At 38.9% G+C, this 26,060-nt stretch overlaps 2 protein-coding genes across 5 annotated transcripts in view; one reads left to right on the top strand and one right to left on the bottom strand.

Annotated features, from left to right (window-relative positions):
* Nucleotides 1-10,902, bottom strand: part of nav1a (neuron navigator 1a) — a 95,349-nt gene extending 84,447 nt beyond the window's left edge. For all 4 annotated transcript variants that reach the window (XM_077513588.1, XM_077513589.1, XM_077513590.1 and 1 more), the window contains exons 1-4: nt 10,782-10,902; nt 9,912-10,048; nt 5,662-6,518; nt 4,610-4,701 (exon numbers count right to left, since the gene is read on the bottom strand). In XM_077513588.1, coding sequence (XP_077369714.1) covers nt 4,610-4,701; nt 5,662-6,512 — 943 coding nt within the window. In that variant the 5' untranslated portion in view covers nt 6,513-6,518; nt 9,912-10,048; nt 10,782-10,902. The remainder of the gene's footprint in view (nt 1-4,609; nt 4,702-5,661; nt 6,519-9,911; nt 10,049-10,781) is intronic.
* An 8,431-nt stretch (nt 10,903-19,333) lies between these two features.
* On the top strand, nt 19,334-25,604 carry csrp1a (cysteine and glycine-rich protein 1a). The gene is made up of 6 exons (XM_077513592.1): nt 19,334-19,505; nt 21,324-21,433; nt 22,055-22,223; nt 22,309-22,438; nt 22,511-22,607; nt 25,038-25,604. The coding sequence occupies exons 2-6, from the start codon at nt 21,325-21,327 to the stop codon at nt 25,112-25,114; spliced, it is 582 nt and encodes a 193-aa protein (XP_077369718.1). The 5' UTR covers nt 19,334-19,505; nt 21,324; the 3' UTR covers nt 25,115-25,604.
* The last annotated feature ends 456 nt before the right edge of the window (nt 25,605-26,060 follow it).

Here is a 26,060-nt window from a genome sequence, read left to right as displayed (position 1 = left end):
AGACCCAACAAGGACGAATGGACGCTGCAAGTAATTCTGTTCTCGCAGAATTACTCACTGTTTCCTTGGTGAATGTTGAACAGTGAGAGGCGCTTCGTGCATTTTTAGCTGGTAGGATGTTCGTGCTTACCCCCCTTTTCGACAAGACCAATGAACGGACACAAACACATTTTCATCTGTGGCCGTGATTGGTTAAAACAAACGTGTAGAATGTCGAATCTTCCAATAGACGCTTTTCCACCGCTGGAACTTTTGGGGAACTTTTCAGTTTACCTTAGTAAAATTCAGTTCGGGTGTTTTTCCACCAACAACAATTTCCAGGGTAGTTAAATTCCCCAGGGTGCATCCAAGTACTATCTCAGGAATAGGGTCTTGCTGAGCCATGCTGGAACTATGAGGGGGCGGGCTGCAATGAGCACAGCCGATTGGTCAAATTTGGGGGCGTTGTTTTTACATCGGCTGGACTCAATCAAACACTTTTGAATTAATTACCAAGAACTCTAAGATGCTGTGGAAACACAATTCTAAATTATCTGCTGAATTTTTACAACCAAGAACTCCCTTTACCCAGAACTCAAAGATCCTGGACTTGTTGGTGGAAAAGCAGCTAATGTCCCACCTCTTATCTACAAAATTACTGTGGACATCTGGCTATTGCCAGGTTAGCTCTCATCTTGACCAGCTCAAAAAAAAAAAAAAAAAAAAAGGCATTCCTTTGCTTCATTGTTTCTATTTCATGTGTTTGTATTGTATTTGAGGCTACAACTGCATGTTTTGCAAGTGACTGTGCTTTTGGTCTTATTTTTGGTAAAATACTTCCACATGCTTGTATTATTGTCTGACTGCATGCTGTACTACAACAAATGTTACGACTGAATGTCATGAAGCGACACAAGTGCTGTGATGATGGGATGATACGAATAAAGTTCTCATCATGACACAGTTGTTCACCACATATAATTGGACAAAACGTTTTGGGAATGAAGATGGAGCTTCAATTCGTAACGTTCCCATATTCCTCGCTGTCAGTTCCATCATATGAATGTTTTAAGACTACCATCAATTCCAAAAACCAAAGCTAGCGAGGCCAACCGCTATTTCTCAGCCACAATGAGCTTATTTTCGTACTGCAGACGTATGAAGACTGGTTCAGCTTCTGAGAGCATTACAGCACTACATCAGATGTCAAAACTCGGCCGACTGGATGACAAGATGCCCAAATCACATGATTAGCACTTAACTGACTTCAAGGATTAAACGCCGATGCATATTAATAGTTGACTTATCAAATAATGTGAATTGACCGGTATAAAAAGTGTTCGGTGCATTAGTATGCACATTTACATAGCAAAGATAAATACGAGAAAATAAATCTCGGAATCGTACCGGAGCATCTTAAACAATCAGATCTGATCCCATTCGACGATGCAGATGGCACGTGGTCTCACTTTCACCCACTCCCTGCATCAAACTTTTAATTTCACTTCTTCTTGAGTGTACATTATGGAAAACAAAACAACCAATGACGAGACAATCTTGAAGTGGGGGTGTATTAGTGAGAAAATAAAATGTGATGACTACAAGTGTGACTGACGGTGCACAAGCAAGGAAGCAGATCTAGCTTTCAAAACAAATCGGATTGGTCACTGAATAAACTCAGCCAAGAAGGAAGACAAGGAGGATGAGGACAGGGTGAGGAAGGATCTCGTGTGTGAGGCCAGAGAAGCAGAGGAAGCATTCAAGACAGAGAGGGGATATCCTGCCTCACGGCTTTGCCTCCTGCTTCAATTGCTTACTTTTGCTAGCGTGCTAACGCTCGGGGGTCCACAGGACATGATGCACAGCCGCACTCATACAAAACATGACTATTAGGGTCCACCTTTAAGGCCAAATACTGTACTCAGATAACTCTGACTCATGAATGAGGACAGTGATGATACACAGCATGACTCAATGGCTTCAGCATTTGGGGAATTCAAGCCACTTAAGGCCTACGTGACAATAGCGCGACTGTCTCCGGGAGGCATAAAATGTGAATCTAACAAAAACAGCATGATGAACGCCACATGCTCATTATGAATCATCCGCAACTCGACAACAACTGGCAATCTTGGGAAGAAGACAAAATATTTGTTCTGAATGCTTTTAAATTGTGCTCTTGCGGCTGGCTTAGTGTTGGAATTCTCATTACACTCCCCGGCCGGGAGTGTCCCACAATGCTGTCATGCTTACAGGTTGCTTGGTTACGGCGTGGTGTGTCTGACGGTGGATTTGTCACATGATTGACTCCGCCATAACTTGACTCCCTGCGTTGGGAGTGACCCCAAAGGTCAAATGGGATTTGGACTGCACACTTATTCAATCCACTTTTCTCCTCCTTTCTCACACTTAAACTAATGCATCCATTACTGTGTCCCTATTAAGAGTAGACAGGAGCTGAAGCTAAGATGATGAAGTTGACAACATACCGATCTTTTTCAACAACATAAAAGATTTAAAAAAAATTTTATTATGTATGTATGTAGGTATGTATGTAATGACATAATCCATCACATGCCTTTATTCTGATTGAAAGCCACAAAAGAACAGTATGTTGTTATGACTCTATATAAGAATGATTAAAACATTTCCGTACTTGCTCTTTAATTTTGTGGTTAGGGGACCTCACAAACCATTTAATAATATAGATTTGATGCCAAATTGTGTTTTGATTTTTTAATACCATAAACTGATTTTATGTTTTTTTTCTTTTTCTTTTTTTTAATAAAGAAACATCCTACCAGCCACATATAGAATTTACCATTTGTGTTTTTAGAAGGGCTAACTTTATGAAATGTTCCTCCAGAAATTCACATTAGTGGTTGCCATTCTCTCAGGTGCACAGCTGTACCAAGATGATGTCACGGATTAAAACCACGTGTGATCATGCGTGCGAGTTTTCCATGCATATGTTTAATATCCTTGAGAAGAGTATTCTGGGACTAGAAATAAATTATAACACAGGTGTGTCTGTGTGAAAAAAATACAGAGATATGGAAAGACAATTCCCTTGCTGGAAAAAAAAGATAGATCTACCAAAGATTTATCTTTCAAAACACCATCTGTGGATGGTCAGACATCCATCACATCCATCACGCACACACACGATCCGCACATCATCTCTGGAGAGTGGCAAGGTCAGTAAGACTTGGGTCAAATCCAAAGACCATATGGTCCTGTAGACGCATTTATTGCCCATGTCTTTATCAGGGTCAGAAGATGATAAAAGGCGGTTTTGTTGCCACTTTTTTGGCAAATAGGCAAATATAGAATTCATTTGTGGTAAATGAATCAGTTGCCAAATATGTAACAGATAAATAATAATAAATAAAGCATTCTATGTTTTTGCGTGCTTTTCTAAAGAGAACACAATGAATAGAATGTCAATTGACATCCATTATCCTAATGACCTTGTCAGCCATCTTTTCAACTTACCTTCTGTTTTTCTTCCCTCCAAACGTGCTCTTCCTCTCACCTTCCTTCCAGTGCTTTTTAAAATGACCAATACGTGTATTATGATCGCAGCCCTACCAATATATGCTGCAAATGTGCCTTTTGACTGCGCTAAACACTTTAGACGCCCAGTGAAGGATCAATTACAAGCTCATGACCAAAACCATCATGCAAAGAAAGCAAGAGGACTTTTAAGAGTGGTACGCTCTATAATGCACTTCCGCCAAGTTTTTCATAACAAACAAGCTAATAAAAACTTTGTTTTCCAATGATAGATTCTTAAAAAGGCTACAGATAGAAATCAGAAGTTATTGACATAATAAAAGATTAGTTTTGACATTTCTATTTCATTCTGATAGCCGAATTAGAGAACAACGTTTGCGTCTTTATTTTGTGAAATTATAATACTGAATTTAACGATGTCCATTTTGTTTTCTTTTCACACTAAGTATGTCAATGCGTGAGTAGAGTCAAATGAAATGAAATTATCATTTCATTAGACCTATTTTTGTGACTTTTTTTTTTTTTTAGTGCTGTATTGTGAGATTTGTCAAATGTAAAATGGGTGCCTTTGACCTTTAAAGGTGGGGAAAGTGGTAGGGACCGTGTGAGAGGTTGGGTTCAAAAGTTGAAATCAATGTGCATGTAACGCTGCCTGGCAGCGAGCGAGTGCACCCTTTTTATCCCATTACTGACCCACATCGCCACTGTCATCTTCCCTCATCGGCGCATCCTAAGCACTTCCCTACTCTCCATCCCTTCATTTTGACCCACTGCAGTCAGCACAGCCGCAGGCCGAGGCACACATTTCCAAATCATGCCACCTTACTTCAGACATGGCGGCCAAGGCCTGACGAGTAGGAGACATTTATTTGGACTGAGGCTGCTTTTCCCTCCGTCTATTCGGGTCCAACAATGGGAGTCATATATCGGCCTTTGGCACGACTTGTATGACTGTCGTAATAAATGTGTCTTGCTGCTGAAATGTAGCACCCAGGCATGACAAAAATCCATCCCTTAGCCTGGAAGTGCATTCATCCCGACTGGGCAGATAGAATTAAATTTTGGGCCATTTCAGAGAACAATATTTGACATTTGGAGAGTGAATTTGTCTAACCTGGTGTCAGGTCATCACAGCAGATCTCGATGGATCCAGATGAACAGTCGCTCAGTTCATCCAGTGACAAATCGCCCTCCTGCACCTGCAGCCTGTCAACGTGACACAAAGAACACATTGGTCAACATGCTTACATTTCACAGTCAACAAACACTTTGTATTCTTTCCTTCGTTTAGCCATGTTGAGGGACTACAAAAAGGAATATACTCAGTCTGCCTTAAAGACTTTCTAGTAGACACTTAAACGGTCAGCTCTGCTCCAGAAAGCACCAAGTGTGTGTGTGCGTGTGTGTGTTTATGGTTTTCTGTGAGATACACAAGAATTAGATTGAAATCTCACAACAAGCCTCTGGGACTCGTGTTCATTAAACTGAGTGGGTGTGAGCCGCTCTGCACAGTGGAAGGTCAAACAGAGAAATAGGGACGTAACGATAACGGCAATATTGTGATATCGTGATATTAAAACTGCCACATAGTTTCATCGTCATCATGTCACGATATTAAAAGCACCAAATCTCCTAAAAAAATAAAAAAATAAAAATAAAAATAATTTTTTTTTTTTTAAAAAGTCAGTAGCACCCTCTCGTGGCTAGTTATTTAGTGCAGTGTAATTTTCACAAGGCATTTTTGACCCTTCTATGTTTGTCAAATATGTCAAATATACGTCATGATTGTTAATCAAGTCAATATGTGGAGGAACTCAATGTGTGCGTGCATTAGCAAGTAATTGTCTCAATATTAAGTGTTATTAGAGATTGTTGATTGTTTGTATGCATTGCTGCCATGTACAAAAGCACTATATTGTGTGTAACTTTTTTTTTTGTAAGTGCTCTTGTTTTTTTTTTTAACAATATCGTGACCTTTTTTTTGTATCGCCAACCTCCCAACAATATCATGATAATTCATCCTATCGTGACCTTCATATCGTGATAATATCGTATTGTGATGTTTGGATATCGTTACATCCCTACAGAGAAATACGAAAGATGTCTTTACCATGAAATAGCCACAGCTGAAGACTTGGTAACTGTGTTCGATTGAGGATCACTAACCTGAAGCTGAAGGGGGCAACTGCCGCCATGTTCACTCGCAGAGCTTGCATTTCTGAGGGGACGGGCTCCTTTTGCATATCTAAAGATGGCGTGCACGTCGCAGGCAAGGCTGGCATGCCTGGTGGAAGCAGCGGAAGACTGGTAGAGGAAGCTGGACTTGAATCCTCTGGCGTTCCCATCTCCTCATCTGATTGGGCGGCGCAGTCACCAGGACCGCTGATGGCTTCCTGATGGAGAATTTGAGTGGGAGGTTGGTAGATGTTGCCATTGTTGGAGATACAAGACTGGGATGGGTCGATTTTTGGAGCCTCTTCCTCCCTTTCTGATACAACATCGTTAATCAGCCTGGACGTGGAATGCTCTCCTTTGCTAAACTGGAGAGGAGGATGCAAGCTGGTTTGGTTTCGATTTGTGCATAGATTTCTATTACAATTCCCATCAAGTGAAAAATCCGTCGGAATCTGTGAGGTCTTTCCCAGATCCAGAATGTCTTTGGAGTGTGGCGGAGGCACCCGGCGCTGAGTCAGTGGACTATTGTAGGCCAAAGAAGAGCTCCGGCAAGCCTGTTGACCACCAGGTTGGTGGACGAGTGGAGACTTCAGGCCAACATTTGTCGGCAAATCCCTCCGGGATGACTTTCGTAGGCTGGAGCTGCGAGGGCAAAGTAATGGAGACTGAGCAGGTGTGTGTGTGGGTGTGCGTTTCGAGGTAGGTGTCAAGGCCCTGGGCAGCTCGCTGGTCCTCTGGTGCCTGTCCGTTTTTTGGGAGGAGGGTATAGACGTGCGTGGGAGTGGGATTCCCGATGGGGGAGGGGCCCGAAGGGTGGACCTCACGTTGACGCCCCCGCTCATAATGACCTAATGGGGGAGTCACACAAGGAGAAACCAGATGCATTAGTCAGGATGATGTCTTAAAACCAGGGTTTTTATAGTTTAGGAATTTTCATTTGAGTTATTTTTTATTTTGTTTGAGTATTGTTTTTTTTTAATTTAGTTAGTTTTAATTAGTTTGCAGGGTGGTTCTGTTAGTTTTTATTAGTTTGAGTTATTTAAAAAATGCTTAGCTTTAGTTAAGTTTTAGTTTCAAACTTTCAGTATTATCTTTTTTATGTGTATTACTTGGGGTGCACAATATTAAATAAACACTATGGTAAAATGGGAAAAAGTAACATGTTTTTTGCCTAGCGTTGCATTCCGGTTGAGTTAAATGAAAAAGCAGGCGAGCCAAGCCATTAGAGCCAAAAGTCAAGCAGGCAAATTTGTCCCCTTGGGCCTAGCAGCGTCATCTAAAGGTGTTTTTCTATTGGCTGCTGCTAGATGACGTCACTTCTGCGTGACACACTTGCTAACTTCTTTATTCCGGTTAATATCTAAATAAATATACTTAAAATCAGATTTAAAATCATCCCTAAAAGCTCATGTATTAATTAAGATTAAAACGAAGGACATTTTTGCCATAATTATAATTTGTTTTAGTTACTTTTGTAAACAAAAAATGTAGTGTTCGTTTTCGTTTTTTAAAAAGCATTTGTAAGTTTTCATTTTATTTAAAGTTGTTTTTTTAATTTTTGTTTTTTTCATTAGTTTTCATTAATTAAAATAACCTTGCTTAAAACCAAAAATTAATCATCAGTTCCTAACAGAGTGAATCACCAGCATGTGAATCAAGCGCATGACAAACCGAGTCACCAAGGCAGCCACGAGTTGAGCTTGTTTTGAGCACAACTTTGGAGCGAGCGTGCAATCAATTTGGCCTGCTGGGGCTTCTGCAAACAAAGCAGCAAACAGCAGTCCAAGTGCAGTGGACAGGCACATGCTCATGGCAACAGCTAAAAAAGTGCTCCGATAACGCATTTTCCCGACATCCTATCAAAGGCACACACTGCTCTCCTTCTGCGCTTTCCAGTCAAACCGATTTTCATTCCAGTCCTTCTATTCACTGGCTCTAATGCTCCTAATTGTCCCATTCACAAATGCAAACACCTCTCATGAACCATATTAGAGCTAGAGCCATTCGAACCATTGTGTATCTTACCCAAGTGAAGCACTATTTCAGTGCAATATTGTATCATTGGCATCCTTGCAGGAGAAAAGGAAGATGGGGAGGTGGCGAGATTGAAGAGACGGGGGAAAAAAAGAAAAAAAGGAGGAAATAGAAAACTGATGAAGGATCACAACATCTGGGAGAGAAAGAGATTGCAAAATGATTTGCTCTGCCTCATAAAACTTATTATCAAGAGACTTGTGGGAACATTTTAGCATAAGCGTTTCAGCATGTAAAATATTGCATTTGGATTTATAGTACTTGAATGTTTTCTTTTTTTTTTTTTTTTTTTTTTTTTTGGTAGGAGCCGTCCCAAATGTTTTTGCAAAAAGCTGCATTTGAAGTCATAATGACAATGTGAAAATACAGGGGCAAAAATATTGAATTAAAAACATGACGTGTATTTTTTTTTTTTTTCTTAAGCATAATTAGTCTTGGATTCATCTTAACTCATTCACTCCCAGTCATTTTCACTGAAGCAAACCCCTTCGCTCCCGGCTGCTTTACTGGATTTTGACTTTGATTTTGCAAGGCCAAGAGAAATATTGTGTTATATTGCTATAAAAACATGGAACCTATCAAAATAAAGATTAGAGTCTTTTCTTTTATTAGGGGAAAAAAGTATATTTCTATCTGTTTCTGTTTTTCAGCATTAGAATATAGCTAAGTTTCATCATTATTCACAAATCTGTTTAAAACTGTGAGGAAAACAGCTTGTTGCAACAAGGCCCTGGCTGATCTCTTATACTCTGCTGCCACCTGCTTGCCGTTTGTGTAATAACTACCATTGTTTCAACCGTTTTCTTCAGTTCAGAGGCTGCATCAAAGTCTTCCGTATGCTCTAGCATAAAAGAACATTAAAAAAAACGGATAAATATGTCTTTGGGACACTGGTAATATTTAAAATAGAACATAATTATACGTTTTGGGGCGCAAATTAGTTAATCATGCACAAATAGAGGGATGGACTGATATTAGATTCAGGAGGTATGAGAACTAAAATATAGCCAGTGGTTGTCCTTTGGGTTAACTAGTACCTATGGTACCATGACAATGCACATAAATCAACATCAGCAAAGAGGCATCAGTGCATGCTCTCGTCATCGTCCCTCCTCTCCTTCTCTCACGTGTATAACAGCTCCCCCCTCCCCCCTCTCCTCAACCAACAACGCGAGCGAGGGAAAAAAAGCCATTGCCTCTCCATTTACCTTATTTACAATCACAAGTATACGGCTTTGTGATTTGTTGGATGGATGGATGGATGGATGGATGGATGGATGGACGGATGGATGGATAGATACAGTAGATAGATAGATAGATAGATAGATAGATAGATGGATAGATGGATAGATGGATAGATGGATAGATGGATAGATGGATAGATGGATAGATAGATAGATAGATAGATAGATAGATAGATAGATAGATAGATAGATAATCTAAAGATTTTAGTTTGTACACACAAAACACATTCCAGTATGCACGAATGACATTTTGTGCACATTATTTCCATTATGTTTATGTAATTGTGGCACAAATCTAATGAAGATTTTAGTTTGTACACACAAAACACATTCCAGTATGCACGAATGACATTTTGTGCACATTATTTCCATTATGTTTATGTAATTGTGGCACAAATCTAATGCCATAGTAAATCCGTCAGTATGATACTGACATCTGCTGGACAAGATGTGAACAACAATAGCTTTTGCCACTAGAAATGCATCCCTGTACCAATGTGTACCTTTTATAAGTAGGGCACATTGCAAGGGTACAATGACATTAAATAAATTCTAAATACTTTACAATGTTTCACTGAACGTGTCAGCTCGCAGAAGCACAGACAGAAGCCCCTCTAACACTCACACACAACCTTGTGGGTGAACAGTGACTCATCACACAGTCAACACATGCGCTAGTAACACATGCCTCAGTCTGTGAACTGAAGGACGTCAACTGACATTAGTGCGAGTGTTGGATATGCAGTATATCATTGTGTAGTTGTAATATGTAGATAGTTACATCTCTGTTAATTAAAGGCTAAAAGCAAAACAACCAACTTAACACTGTCACAACTGTCCCTTCTTAATTGATTACTTGCTCATTTAGTGACACAAACAAAACAACAGATTAATCAAGACATGAGTCATATGAAAGCTTCTTATGATGGATGCCAAACCCTCTGACCCAAGTGAGTGTCCTACCTGCCAGCAGGGTCTTACGTCTTTGGCGGAGGGGAGGGCGGGAGGTCCCACTTCTCCGACGTCCCAGGAACAATGGTCTGTTTTTTCCTGGATCACTGCTGCATCCGCGCAGCTGCCCTCTCATTGGCCTGAAGAACCTAACCATTCACCAAGACAGGAAGCTGTGACAAACAGTGACAACACTATGAGCCAATCGCAAAGAAGCCCGCACTAAAGTGACTCATTTTCAAAGTCACTTTCCTGGGCAAAACCGGCGTTTCTCATCATTGGGCAGTAAAATTGTGTTTCGCACACTAAAATAGTCTCAACTGAAAACGATACAACGACCTTCAATGGCATGCATTGTGTCAATGTCAGAATGATAAAACACTTTATGTGAACTCGACCACAAACATTCCTGAGGTGTTTCTTGAGGCTTGTGATGCATTGAAATGTCAAAGCCATCAATTCAGTTTGTGTAACTCATAGACACCAAAAAATGAGTCAGCTGCATTTTCAGGAGCTGCAACCCCAAACTTTTAGTATACTCACACTATCAACATACCAAAGTAAGACGGACTTGATTTAGAACTATATGATTCGTCACAGATGGACCTACATGCCGCACTGACTCATAAACCAGTCAATACGATGCTGAGTCAGGCTGATGGCATCACTCCTGGTAACGGGACCCCTGTTTCACCCACCCCCCTCTTTTCATCCCTGTTCAAGTATGCCATTCAATCTAAAATCACCTCTCATTAAATCAACCACAAACACTGTCAGAATTTGCCCTGAAGCACCACGAGGAGAGAAATAACTACAAAATTAGTACATTTGTAAGAAGAAGCTGAACAATACGTCGTAAAACAAGGACAAGCCAGCACTCACCTGATGTAAGCATCAGGACTCAACGCAGCAAGTGAGTTTGCCTCCAATGTGCATGCTGCTGAGTGAATTTGCTTCAGTCACTCTGAGATGCAAGTGCGCGCGTTCCTACGTGTGACATTCTACTCCACCACGACGTCATGCCGCTCGGCTGCTGCCGCAGTACGCCTGCAGCCGTGTCCCCGCCCCTTTCGTCTCCTTTTCCTCCCCTAATCACAATCACTATCTCTCTGCCAGTAATGGACCTGTTGGCTGTGCTCCCTCCCCCTGTCTGGGATGAAATACAAGACCGGCTACAACACAGGCGGGACGGTCCATTAGCTGGGTGAGCGTGGCTTGGGTGTGTGTGGTGTCTATGCCTATTTAGCCACACAGCATTGCCTATATTGTGTGTAAAGTAGTAATTAAGTCATCGTTTAGTGGTGCATCGCGAGGTAAAACAAACAAAAGATACCAAAAGGGAATTACATGACATGAGCATACTCAGAGGTGTGAGAATTGGCAAATGAACAAGCAACTCAAAGGAGTGGCCCATCGATCACTGATCTCATTGGCTCCACTTCTTCAATGTGTTAGAATGAGACAAATACAGATGATATAGCACAGGATAATGTCTCTGGATTTATTTTATTATTATTTTTAATACGTTATGCACAGTTTGAACATCAGCACTATGCTTGAATTATAGAACTTACTTTAAATAAATTAAAATGTGTTGCACACGTTACATAAAATTGCACCTAAATGTTTAACAACAAACCATTCTTAGATAGTGCAGCTATATTAAAACTTAAAAATGGAATATAACTGAACTGCAGGCCGGCATGGTGGTTGACTGGTTAGCACGTCCGCCTCCCAGTACTGAGGACTCGGGTTCGAGTCCAGGCTCCGGCCTTCCTGATTGGAGTTTGCATGTTCTCCCCGTGCCTTCGTGGGTCTTCTCCGGGTACTCCGGTCTCCTCCCACATTCCAAAGACATGCATGGCATGTTAACTCATTCACTGCCAGTCATTATAGAAAATTTTTACATTTCCAATACTCACGTGATATTCCATTCAATAATTATATATAAACCGAATCTACCAAATAACAGAATAGACTCCCTACTTTTTGTCCCGTCCCGTTCTTTTATAATTGACAGCAGAAAAATGTAGGTTTGCCAAAATACAGCCATTTCTCCCATGGACTCTGAAACTGTGTTTATTTCCTATAAAATGGGGCAATGATGTCATCTACCGGTGGTTTGGGCATCAGTAAAGTTGTTTCCAAGTTTGATATTTACAGTGGAGCATGCTCAGATTCGCCCCCATTTAGCACCGCTCTAAAAAATACAATTGACAAGTATACTTGTCAAAGGCAGTGAATGAGTTTTAACAGGCTGTGGTCATAGCTACAAGCTACATTCCAGTACTGTATGTTCGATTGTATTTAATTGTGTTGATGTAATTCTTTCATGTACCACTAGAGGGAGCCCTCATTCCACTTGTGGTGCAATTACACTTTGAGAAACAGTGCCATAGTGGATTGAATGTTTGAATGGGGGGGGGGGGGGGCGGTGCTGGAGCCTATCTCAGCTGGCTATGGGCAGTAGGCGGGGCACACCCCTAACTGGTTGCCAGCCAATCACAGGGCACACAGAGACGAACAACCATCCACACGCACACCTAGAGACAATTCAGAGCACCCAATTAATGTTGGTCACAAATAAGTTTTTTTGTTTTTTTTGTTTTTTTAGGTAGTATTTGGTGTACAAGATTTAAGACACTATGCCTCAAATATGTTCAACTGGATTAGGTTCTTATTTCTGTGCAACTTCTAAATTTGGACTTATTTAATAGGAAATTTTCTCCAAGAATGTTCCCATTAAATTAAGTAAGGATGCTCATGTCGCTGTCAAATCTAACAACCTACCTGGCGTTCATATCAATTTAAAATGGAAAATTGCAACTAGGATGTTCAGACACATATCTCAATCGCTAAAAGGAGGAAAACTTGAGCAAGGAGCAACAAAACGCTGAAGTCTTAGGGGCAGCCTCTGAGTGAAATGAGTCACTAAACAACAACAACAAACAACCAGACCTGACTATCAGAAATAATATATTTTTAATTATGTTATTACAAGCATTATCTGACATTTGTATTGCAAAGCTTTTTTTTTTTTTTTAAAGTTTTTACAATCTGCCTCAGCAATACGGATTACAATTCAGAATTTGCATTTACTTTAAATGAACTAATATGGCTACATTTCAGGCACTTCTGGCTGCACCATCGCTTAAATGGGTCTATATGACTCTAGCATGGTCATTTACCTTGCATGCCAGTAAATAGATAAACATGTGACCACATGTAAACACAAACCCATCATCCTCATGAAAACACAGCATACATGCCAGAATCAATACATTTGCTAAATAAACTCCAAATAGTGTACTCACAAAAACGCAGTATCGCCTTTTTTGTTTTGCTCAGCTTGTTTGGTTGAGTCGCTAAAGTCAGATGCTCGCAAACACACTCACATGATGTGTTGCTTTGTTTCTGTCTCACGAAACGGGAAGTGGCTTATGACTGAGGGATTATGGGTAGAAGAGTGCAAAATGTGTCAAGTGTGTGCGTGTGTGTGTGCGCGCGAGCAAGGGAGGTCATGTCATAGCTAATCTTCTAATGGCCCATGAGGCATATACACCCCCCCACCCCCATTCAGAGGCAGACCCCAACAGACGCTGTTGTGACAATGGGACACTTGTGTTACTGTAACCCGAGGGGCATCTGGAAGGTTGAGTGCGCGCGTGTGTTGTGGAGTCGCACTTTGATATTGCAAATATAGGAGACATTCAAGCAACAAACACAACAGTTCAGTTGAATTAGAACAACCTAAGTGTCTATTTTTACATTATCATTGTTGAATAATTTTCTTTTACTTGTCATTCATGATGTCTATTCCCATATTTCATGCAGAATTATTATTATTTTTTATTTTTTTTCATGCAGAATTAATAGGAATGTTTCCATGAATTATACAAAAATAAATTGAAATTCATCAAACACCTCTTAAAATATAATCACATGGATTATGGCTGTTAATGCAGTAATTCCATTTTTATTATTAAAATGTCATATAGGTTAAAGTGCTTATACATACTGATGTATTAAACATTCCAAGGTGGTATAGCGGTATACAGTGCAATATGTCTGCTTTTGTTTTTTGTTTTTAAATACACTCCTCTCAAAAATATTGCATCAATAAAGCCATCCGTCTATTTATTTTTATAGCACTTGTCTGTTTTTGGAATGTCAAAGACAGCTAGAGTACCCAGAGAAAATTGTTTCCATGCATGAGTTGAACATTCAAACCAGATGAAAGGTTGCGCTTGTGATGACAAGCACGCAAGCTAATCTGTGAAACACAGTGGCGATAACTGGTTAGGATCGCTGAACTTCGTTGATTAACACGATGGCAACAGCAAACTGAAACCACAAGTCGACAAAAACATCTTGGCGGCCTGTTTACAGAAAGATGCAACTGGGCTGATTGGGAAATCATTCAATCATGTAGCAAGAAAATGGCCTTAAAAAAAATAAACTGCCAAAACAACAAAGGAAAGAAGTGGACAGTTGAAGACTGGGAAAGTTAATCTCCAGATTTAAACCTGAGTGGCTACATTTTACCTGCTAAAAACTACTCCCTCAATAAAAACTTAAATGGCAGTCAGCCATAAAAATGTCTTTCCAATAATATCTTATATGTGACCTCACTAGTCTAAACATGGCATTCTGATTAATATTACATGTGTGGAATATGAGTTATGGAGCCATCCATTTTTAATCATCTCAGGGATTGCCACTTGCTGTTGAGTGAAGATGACATCACAGTTGCGCTGGGCTCAGACAACGACCAATCACAGCTCGCCTGTTTTCTGAAGCTGAGCTGTGATTGGTTGTTACCTGTGACCTGAGCAACATTGATGTTATCTTCAGTCGACAGCAAGTGGCAAAATGGACGCCCCCTGAGATGGATAAAAATGGCTGGATTTTGCTGTTTAACTCATATTCCACTAACACAATATTAACCAGAATACCATATTTAGACTAGTGGGGCTGCATCGAACATACTTTCAAAGAAAAAAAAAAGATGGATTGACGTCCACTTCTTTTAAATAGGCTGTGGTGAAAGCTTCACAAAAGAAGTATAAGAAAGTTTGGTAATGTACCGTAAATAAATCACAAGTTTCATAAAGTTCTTCTTGCAACTAAATATTCAGACATGTTGAAGTCGATCTGTTCTGTTCCAATATTTTTACTCACTTAACAATTTGGTGTTTTGTTACAAATAATGCTATCATCTAAGTTGTCTATCCAATCCTGTAAACACGTGGAAATGAATCAGTTAAATTAATAGCCAACTGTTGATCTACAGCGAGTTTCACATTCATTGGTTATATCAATTCAAAACCAAAATGTTTTCAGTTTGCAGTGGAAAACCCATATTATTTGGCCATTAAGACCTATTGTGTATGACGAGGAAAAATGTGCTTTTCACAGAGAGCTCATAATGTTAAAGGATGCAATACATAAACATCAACAGGATCTGTAGTATCGCTTTTTCCAAATCCTATTTCCAGTTAGATATGTTCCCTCACAATGTGCTGTCCCGTTTTGGCAGACAGTTAAAAGGTTAAAAGTGCTGCTGCCTGAGGGAACGCATATAGTATAGTAGCCTTTGCAGTACCTGCACTTACAAGTTAAACCAGCTTAGTCAACTGGGAGATAGACTTTCATCCACCCCTAAAGACTCAATGCAAAGAAAACAGCAATAGATGAGTGCCAGATCTTCACACAGGTAATTCATTCATAACATGTCTTACGAGTCACTATCTCCTTTTTTTTTTTTTTTTTTAATGCACTAACTCTCCGGTCAGGCATTGGCTTCACTGTCCAGGTTTTGAAGGCATTCTGTTCAAAGTAGAAGGTCTATTATTGATTGGGACACAACATTTGAATTGAATTGAAATTAGACAATTACAGTACGTTTGTTCATTGTGAGTGAAGGTACAAAGCACAATCCTTCATCTGAAACACCGACATTTTAGAGCTCAAAGCTTTACAGTTTTTAGGCATATAAAGATGCTTCAAGTTAAGACTTGAAGTGTCATTTAGATGACATAGTCAAGATTTCAATGCAATTTTGACAGGATGCAGATTTTTTCTTTTTGTGTCAGTGTTCTTCACCACAACTGGGTCAGTGTCTACATCTATGGAACAAGCTGAGGAAACCACAACAGATGGTATGCATTTAAACCACCATAAGACACCAATGTTCAATGAGTGAATTTAACACTGATGATTAAAATTATTATTATTATTATTATTATTATTATTATTATATATATATATATATATATATATATATATATATATATATATATATATATATATACATATACATATACATTAGGGGTGTTTAAAAAAAAATCGATTCGGCGATATATCGCGATACTACATCGCGCGATTCTCGAATCGATTCAATAATCGGCAGAATCGATTTTTTTTTTTTTTTTTTTTTTTTTTTTTTTTAGGATTCACACCTTGAGCATGGAAGAATGTTATATGAACGGCACATTAAGCCTTAATATTTTTATTTTAATGCTGTTCAAACATGAAACAGATTACAACCTCTATAAGACTGAAATTTCAGATAAATAAATAATACATTTTCATATAAATCTTACACTCTACAAGCTTACTGATTAGTATTTTCTAAATATGAATGAAAAAAAATCACAACAATCGACTTATAAATTCGTATCGGGATTAATCGGTATCGAATCGTGACCATTTGTATCGGGATTAATCGGTATCGAATCGAATCGTGACCTGTGAATCGTGATACGAATCGAATCGTCAGGTACTAGGCAATTCACACCCCTAATATACATATACATATATATATATATATATATATATATATATATATACATATATATATATATATATATATATATATATATATATATATATATATATATATATTTATTTATTTATTTATTTATTTATTTTTAACAGGAATAACCTAGTAGCTTCTTCTTTTTCCTCACCATGTTTTTGCTTAGAGAACTGAATCAGATCCAAGACAAGCCGGTTAGCTATTGCACAAGAACTTCTCCACAATAACAAAGATTCAGAATCATTACGTCGGAGATTGTACATCAGGGATGACAAAAAATTGCAAGACCAGGCTTTAATCTCCTTTTACAAGAGAGACAACTTTCAGTGGGCTTCGCCCCTTGAATGCAAACTTCAAGGTACTTTTGCCATCAGTGGAGCTACATTCAATTGCTCTGAATAGCTGGTAGAGAAAGATGAACAAAGTTATGTTGTTTTTAGCAGTGAATACATCATTTTCGGACCAAATAAGTGAAATAGAATAATTTCAAATCAGGTGTGTGTGAAGAAAATACAGGTCATTGCCACAAAGGAAAACTGCAATATTTTCTTCTCACCCCTTTTTCAGGTAGTGCAGCCATTACCAAAATCTTTGAAGGCCAGCATGTTTGCTGTAGCTGGGCACGTTATTGGCCACTCATTCTTACACCAAGGGCCAAGTTTTCCAGAGCTAAGCCCGGCCATTATTCACATGCGCTTTTGGGGTTCTTTGGAGAAAACTCCTGTAACACTGCAGGATTGCCCCAATTTTGATATTTGTGACATAGTGGCAATGGTGAGCTTCACTGTGACATCACCTGTTGGCATCGAGCTAGTGTTATCATTTTAACTTGATACCCAGAACAATATTAGTAATCATGATCAAATAAAAATATTGCCCACTACATGCGCTTGCATGAAAAAGACATGCAGGTATTTTTGTTTCCTTATAGCTCAGCAGAGACTGAAATAAACAACCTTGACACCATCAACCATGATGTGGAATCTCCCCACGCCTAATGAGACCAACAGGAAGTGGCTGTCTGACAAGCTTCTTTAGCATGTGGTAATAGAAACAGGTCACTTTCGTTTCTCATTTCCTACTATAGTCAAACAACCTGAAAACGACTGTCATAAGCAAACAAACACAACATATTATTAGATACGTGCTTATGATAAATGAGGATCCTTGAGTCCTTTCAAAAGCATTATATACAATTATAGTCATACTTTAGTCATCTGACTGTATTTTAGTTTTAATCCAATTTTAGCCGACAAAAATAAAGAGCAATTTTAGTTGAATAAATTGGCAGTTTAGTCGATATTTTCCTTCAGCAACACTTCAACTTTAGGATAATCTTTAGAGACATCTGATCATTTGACCTTTGGGGACTAAGTGGAAGGGAGGTAAAATGTTCAGATTACCGGTAGGCCCATTTATTATGTGTGGTTTAGGGATAGACCGATTATCGGCCCCGATATTCAGCATTTTGAGAAATATCGGCATCGGCCATTTTGAAGAATCATATGGCTGATAATAGATCTTTTTTTTTTTTTTTTTTTTTTTAAGTGTTAACTTCAGGGAACTAATTTAAATGCAAATTAAAAAAAAGTTTTTATTTTCATTTTTGTCGACCCTGGGAACTCTCTGCACCTTCTGTTTTTGTTTGAAATTAAAACTAAGATAAGTAAAAATTTAATACTTTGGATATTTTGAAATTTTGGAAGACTTATTTTGTGTAGAAAATAATTGTTTGTTTTTATTTAACTTTTGAAAACATGCTACTGCTCCTGGGAGATCCCAGAACTTTCTCGATTTAAAAAAAAGATGTCTATTGACTAAGATAAAAAAATAAAATAAATAAAAAAAAAACTCCCAATATTTTACTAACACTAAAAGTTGCTCAATAAACATATGCTTTAAAATTCAAATAAATAAATAAATAAATAAATAAGAGCTGGAGTTTGTATTTTTCCCTAATTTTGATGCTAATATTTTCCCTTTTTAGTGAAAATGAATATCGGCTCCAAATATCAGTTATCGGCGTCCTTCACTACTAATAACTGGTATTGGTATCAGCCCCCCCAAAAAAACATATCGGTTGATCTCGAGTGTGGTCAAATTGGCTTGAGTCAAATCTAATTCATTACCACAAATAACCACATGATGGTAGCAAAGTCTTTCTCCTCAACTACCAACTGATCCAGCAAACAAGTCTTACAAATGTTCTCAAGCATTCAGTCAGACTGACCTTTTACGAGAAAGACTGAAAGGTCATTTGAAATCATGTCATAAAACAGAGGCTGAAATTAGTCTGTCAGTTACAAGTCTTATGGTTCAAAGTAATTAGAAGTTAAAGGTCAACATATTGAAAGAGGAAATAGAAGTTACTGCCACATTTGATGAAAGACGGTAAACGAGGTTTAACAGGGTCGACATCTGTCACTGTGCACATTTTTACAAGCAAGCATAATAGGGGAAGAAATGTTTCTTTTCATTTCCTGTCTACAAATTGCCTCTATGCCATCTAGGCGTTTTGATCATTAAGTTTGTATTTCCATCTTCACCCTGAGGGGGAAAAAAAAGAAAAGAAACCTACACAGGTTCCCTCCTCATTCCCTTGCCCCTCCCTCAAACACTGAGTCAGAAATTCCTTTTTCCTGCATGCTGTAGCGACAACAGGAGAAGCACCTCCCTCTCAGCACATTCTGAACTGAGGAAGTGCTTCTTCTCTTATTCTTCCAGTCAAACGTTTACCATTCCTTCGCCACTGCTGACCGACGGAAAGCGCAAACAACTGACTGCAGGTATGTAACACTTAAACGAAAGCTTACTGCTCTCACTCTCTTTGCTTACCAATGCATGATGGGTAAACGCCCTTTCCAGTTCAAGACAGGCCATCTGCCAGATAAAACTACCGTGTTTGTAAAAAAGGCAGAGACATCGTCGGTTCTCTTACGAAGCATACGGTTAAAAAGTAACAATACGGGAGTGCTGAAGTCAAGAATCAACTCCTGGCTGACATACGTGTGGGAGGAAGGGCGGCTCATGTTTGTGCTGACTTTCCACTTTTACCTGTTATCGACTCTCATGAAACTCTCTCGTCATCCCACATGTTCATACTTGTTGCTTTTCTCCCAGCTTATTTCTAGACAGACATTGTTACGTATGCAATAATGTGTTTCCATTATCTCCAATAAGGACTTTAAACAGCCATTCTCCTATTTTCACTCTGAGTGGTCTTAACTCATTCACTGCAAGCCATTATAGAAAATTTCAGAATTTTCAATACCCACGCGATATTACGTTCAATAATTATATATAAACCGAATCTACCAAATGACAGAATAGACTCCCTACTTTTTGCCTCATCCCCTTCTTTTATAATTGATAGAAGAAAAATGTAGGTTTGCCAAAATACAGCCATTTCTCCCATGGGCTCTGAAACTGTGTTTATTTTGTATAAAATGGGGCAATGATGTCATCTACCAGTGGTTGGGCATCAGCAAAGTTGTTTCCAAGTTTGACATTTACAGTGGAGCATAATCCGATTCTCCCCCATCTTTCCCAACTCTAAAAAATACAATGGACAAGTATACTTGTCAAAGGCAGTGAATGAAAAAACAAAATTTGGCAGACCAGTATTTATGATTCTTGGTAGTGCAGGGAAGTAGGAAATCATTAGATGCTAATGTATTTTAGATGAAACCTTTCATCTTTTGTTCCAGTTAATTTTGTTTACAGTTTAAAAACATCAAAGACTGTAAGCGTACATTTCTTCTACCTTGGAGGGGAAAAAAAAAAATGCAAAGCACTAGGTTTGACATTTAATATTGTCAAATTTCCGATCTGCAGTTTCAAAGCATCACACTAAATGTGATGGCAATAACTATTAATGCCATCCAAGCCTGAACCAATAAGCTTGAGTAAATGGCATCCAATCAGAAGTGAATATGAAATGACACTAATTAAGACCAAGCTTTACGAAATGCAAACACATAAGTACTGTATAGATAAATATGGAATACATGATAGTAGCACCGATCCTGAATTAAAAATCAACAAATCATACAACATATTTCCTGTGTAAGAAAACATGACCATCAGCCATAATGACATCAGGCAGATTGGAAGTAGTGATGCAGAATAAGAGAGAGAGTAGATGAGGGAGGATCTCTTTCATTGTGAGGAACGTGGACGTGGAAAGGCTGAAAAAAAAAAAAAAATGACTGTGGAAGTCATTGTGGCTTGAAAGCAAAATGCAGGCAGGATGCCAGTATGCTCCCCATCCCATCACTATTCCAAAATGATTTTCCACATAAGTGTCCCCCCGATTTTAGTGGAGATCTTTTGTCTTGTCGATCAAGCACCAGAACCACAGCCAAGTGGCAGCAGTGAAATTACAGGATCTCGACTTGGCCAGACACCGCAGAATATAGAGAAAAATAGATTTGCATCATGGAAAACATGTATTAACCTTAAGAAAGTCTCGCATTATACTTGTTTTTCTACTTATAACCACAATCTACCGGCACTTGTGCACATTTTCCTAAGGAATCTGAACTAATTAAAATAACACAAAATATATGTTGTTTCTGTGTTTATGCATGCATTCATTGGAGAAGGATGAATTTAGGAGGAGGAAACCAGTGTGGACGTTGTAAGAAGACTGTTTACTTTGCAGAGGAGGTACTCTGTGACAGTCGGCGATTCCACAAGTCCTGCTTTGTGTGCTGTGAGTTCACCGCTTACTATCTACTAACACTTGACACACACACACACACACAAAAAGAGAGAGATTCTAACTCTTGACTTGAGGGCATGTCATATACATGGTTGCACACACAGAACTTCTAAAATGATATCTTGCCTTATGCATGTGAAAACGTGACATTTGACAACTGCCGTAAAAACGCTAATCAACAATTTTTGGTATTTAATTTCTGAATTATATTTTTATATCCGCTTTTATTTTCACTTTTATTCATTTATTTATTTAGTCACTTATTTACTTTTAATTTTAGCAGTTTGGGGCCTCCGTAGTTTTCAGTCATGATACCACGCTAGTTGCATGAAAACACTTTCACAAGGGCTCCCTCAAGTCTGGTTGATTGATCATTGTACCAAAGGTCGATTCCCCAGTTGCAAGTGAAAGAATTTTCCAGATGAGGTTCACATAGTCAGAATTGTGATGATGTTCTTTGTGTTTCTGTGTCGCAATGGCACATTCCTCCAAGGAAATTTAGGTGAAAACAAATAACTGCTCTATAAAAGGTCCGCAGAGTCCACAGTAATATGTTCAAAGATGGCAAACATACTGTATGTATGACTTTTATTGTATGTTGCATCTGTTCAGCGACATGTAAGAAGGGCTTGGACAGTACAACTGTTGCTGTTCATCTGGATGAAATCTATTGCAAGTCATGCTACAACAAGAAGTACGGGCCAAAGGGTTACGGTTTTGGTGTTGGAGCAGGGACCCTTAACACGGACAAGGGCGAGGGTCAGGGTATCACCCATGAAAAGTGAGGACTACCATATAAAAATGTACAATGTGTATCCTTTTTTATCCAGGCTTTTCAGTCACGTTGCATCTTATTTCTCGCTAAGACCTGCTCCTCATCGCCCGACCAACAACCCAAACCCTTCGAAGTTTGCTCAGAAATTTGGTGGGTCCGAGAAATGCCCTCGATGTGGCAAGGCCGTTTACGCTGCGGAGCGAGTGATTGGAGCAGGCAGTGTAAGAAAGAATACACGTAGGTGTGTTTGCAAAAACAAAAACAAGAATAATGCACGTTCTATTTACTTGTAGTCATGGCACAAGATTGACTGTTTCCGCTGCGCCACGTGTGGTAAGGGCCTTGAGTCGACCACGCTTGCCGACAAGGATGGAGAAATCTACTGCAAAGGTATAACACAGATCATATTCCCCAGTCCAATTCGCTGCATAATAGTGGCGCAACGGATCACAAAAGTCACGGTTCGGATCGGATCCCGGATTTGAGTCACGGATAGGGTCGTTTTTCAGATCAGCACCAAAAAAAAAGATAAAGATCAACTTTATCTTTGTTTATTTTGTTAAGTGCTTTTTCTACCAATTAAAAAAAAATAATCATAATGTCTAATATAGCCGTGTAGGACTTAGTGTCTTCATTTATTTTGTAAAATGCTTTTTCTCATTAAATTAAAAAAAAAAAAAAAATCAATTCAAAATGTCTAATATAAATTCAAAATGTCTAATATAGCTGTTTAGGATTTAGGAATACAACTTTTAAGTGCCATATGAGGCAGAATTTGCAGAAACATTCCTATTTTTACATGGATCATGTGTAAATTATTGTATTAATGGCTTAAAGTTTTGTTCCTGCAAACAGTGGTTTGGCATTTTAAGTTTGTGTTGAATGTTTTTCTTTTTTAATGGGCAAAAGTGTTTTATAAAAAAATTAAACCAAAGTTCTATTTATCTTTTTTTTTTTTTTTTTTTTTTTTTTTTTTAAATAATAAAAAGACCTCAACGTGCAATTTAAGGCATAAACACGGAGAGTGAATTACAAAGTAGCCTTGGTCCAGAATATTGAAAAAAATTCAAGGAAGGTACCAGGGCAGCTGTCAAACTTAATCACATATAAGGATATTTCAAATCTTAAAAGATTTTTTATCTTTGTCAGATGCCACACATAAAGATAAAAAAAATCGGGCATTGAACAGATTTGGTCGTATTGTGTGTAAAGGACGCAGATAATCTCATCACAGCTCCCTCACAAACATAAAGATTATCATCTCAACACTGGTCAAGATTCCAGTCCTCTGTGAGAGACCTCTCGCGTGATTATACGTGATCTAATCAAAACCGGAAGGGGGAAAAAAAAAAAAAATTCTTTATTTATTTTGCCCATCGCTATAGAGGTTTATTTTGTACACGCGTGTCATGTGTTTGTCCATCATTTCCCATGGTTCATGTATTCCATCCATCCATTTTCTTGAACGCTTATTCCTCACAATGGTCGCGTGGGGTGCTGGAGCCTATCTCAGCTGGCTCTGACCAGTAGGCGGGGTACACCCTGGACTGGTTGCCAGCCTCATGTATTCCAGCTTGCTTGATTTGCGGGATGTCGAACGGCGTCTCAGAAAAGGATTGCACGGACGGATGTGAAGTCTGACGGCTGTGAAATGTGTTCTTTGAAGATTTTTTTTTGTTTGTTTGTTTTTTTCCTCGGAGGGTGAAAATAATATGCTTGGTCTTTTTGTATACGCGCACTTCCGTCTTTTTCAGTAAGGGCGCCTCTTGATTGGCTACATTCTGTTTGACGTCACAGTTGGTGGCGCAGGTGCACCTCGGCGGGGATTGTTGATTATTTAAGATTGTCGGCCCCGACTGGTTTTGGACCCATCGGGACAAATCCACTCTTAACACATCTCACATATAAAGATAATCTTATAAAATAATCTTATAAAACAAAAGATTGTTGGGCCTTTGACGTCCTTGGTCGGGAAGGGGCAATATCGGGACAAAAACAGCCCGACTGTCTTTATGTGTAAACCAGGCTTTACTTACCAGCTGGTGTTCCTCGAGACACCGGCAGCCAGACACTCGTTGGTCATGCTAACAGGTAACCGCTTGCCACTTACGTCGGAGACTTCTGCCGTATCATACAATTACGGCGTAATTAATTAGAGTTTCTTAGTGTCCTCAATTAGCGATGAACATGAGGTCGGGATAGCGTTGCGTCGATGATGTTGGTCGCAACTAATGTCAATCACAGAAATGTCTAAAAGGGAAGTCAAATACCCATCGCGCCACGACGTGGGTGAACTTCAAAGTAAAAGTATAATAAGGTTGTTTGCTTTGCCGCCAATGTATTACTGTATTTGGTCACATTTATTTTGAAGTTAGGCTTAGCGTGTTAAATTGAGAACACTTTGTGCACTTTGTTTTTGATCGGGCGTGATCCGAACCGACCACAGATCAATGATGATCCGTTGCATCACGACTGTATAATCATTTTTCTAGGCCACAATATTGACACTCTCAAATTGCATGCGCATTCAAGGAGATTGACATGAAAAGACCGGGAGAGGCAGATCTGTGTTGAACACAATTGGGCAGCAGAGGGCGCCATACTATAGACACACACTTCCACCGACTTGTCACAGGACAAATGTGAAAGGAGGACATTTAGTGGAAATCAGTATCACGCAACAGCAAAGTTTGCTTTGTGAATCATTGCACTATGAATGGCCCCACACACTGTAAAGATGCAGCATGATCAAATTAAGACATTGTGTGAAGGCTATGAATGATGTTCAAATGATTCTGACGCCATTGTTTTGTCCTACAGGATGTTATGCAAAAGCATTTGGCCCAAAGGGGTATGGATATGGCGCTGGGGCCGGAGCTCTGTCACTTACTCAGTAGACGGAACCAACGGAAGACGAATGGCATCAGAGAGACTTCACTGCCGCTTGACACAAACATCCAGCAGCCACAACATTCGATACACCTGCACTTACCAATCCTATGTGACCGTATGCAAGATCTCTATTAAAATGATAAGTCTGTGCAGCCGTTCCAGTTTGGGGCCCTGCATTTGTTCATACTGCTAATTATAATGTCAAGTGGATAAATGCATGACAGTAAAAAAAAAAAAAAAAGAAAAAAAAAAAGATGTAATTCTTGTATCAGACCTTGCTTGATGGTGCAGGTGTACCAAATGGTGAGTGGACAGGACCTGTGTTATCGTCAACTGCTTTAAACTGCAAACTGGAATTTTAGATTATGTGGCTAAAGACCGCATTAGACTGTTTGACAGTCATATATAATTCAACGATTCAAGGAAATTGATTGTCATACGAGCACACATTATACACCGGAGATGACACTCAATAAATGTAATCCACAAAAAGCATTTTTTATTTATTTATTTTTGCAACATCAAAATCTGTCACACAATACAAAACTAGATAATTATTACACAAAGTAAATAAAGCTAAAAGTATATTTCATTTCTAAGAAGACATTTCATGACTTTGTCCAATAAAATCTTATGGTTGCCCCCCATTTTTATTATTATTATTTTTAACCAATTGCTTTTTGGTGGAGATTGTGACAGGCAGTGCCAATATATTTTAACTGCATGGTGTGTGTACATTAACACAGTACAAAGACAATTGCAAAAACAACAGCAGCTGTAACAATAATATATGTGATATGTATTAGCGCTATCAAAAATTTCCCATAATTAAATACGATTTTCCTTCTTTTATTATTTCCTACAAAGCTTTAACAAGTATTTGCTTGGGTGAATGCCCTGCGATTGGCTCGCAATCAGTCCAGGGTGTACCCCGCCTGCTGCCCAAAGCCA

This window comes from Festucalex cinctus, chromosome 2, assembly GCF_051991245.1.
Source record: "Festucalex cinctus isolate MCC-2025b chromosome 2, RoL_Fcin_1.0, whole genome shotgun sequence".
Classification (NCBI taxonomy): domain Eukaryota; kingdom Metazoa; phylum Chordata; class Actinopteri; order Syngnathiformes; family Syngnathidae; genus Festucalex; species Festucalex cinctus.
This window is presented reverse-complemented; position numbering and strand designations above follow the sequence as displayed.

Coding starts and splice junctions, on each gene's coding strand:
- csrp1a (XM_077513592.1), top strand. CDS start 21,325: ATGAATTTAGGAGGAGGAAACCAGTGTGGACGTTGTAAGAAGACTGTT. Junction 22,439..22,510: donor GAGTGATTGGAGCAGGCAGT/GTAAGAAAGAAT, acceptor ATTTACTTGTAG/TCATGGCACAAGATTGACTG. Junction 22,608..25,037: donor TGGAGAAATCTACTGCAAAG/GTATAACACAGA, acceptor TTTGTCCTACAG/GATGTTATGCAAAAGCATTT.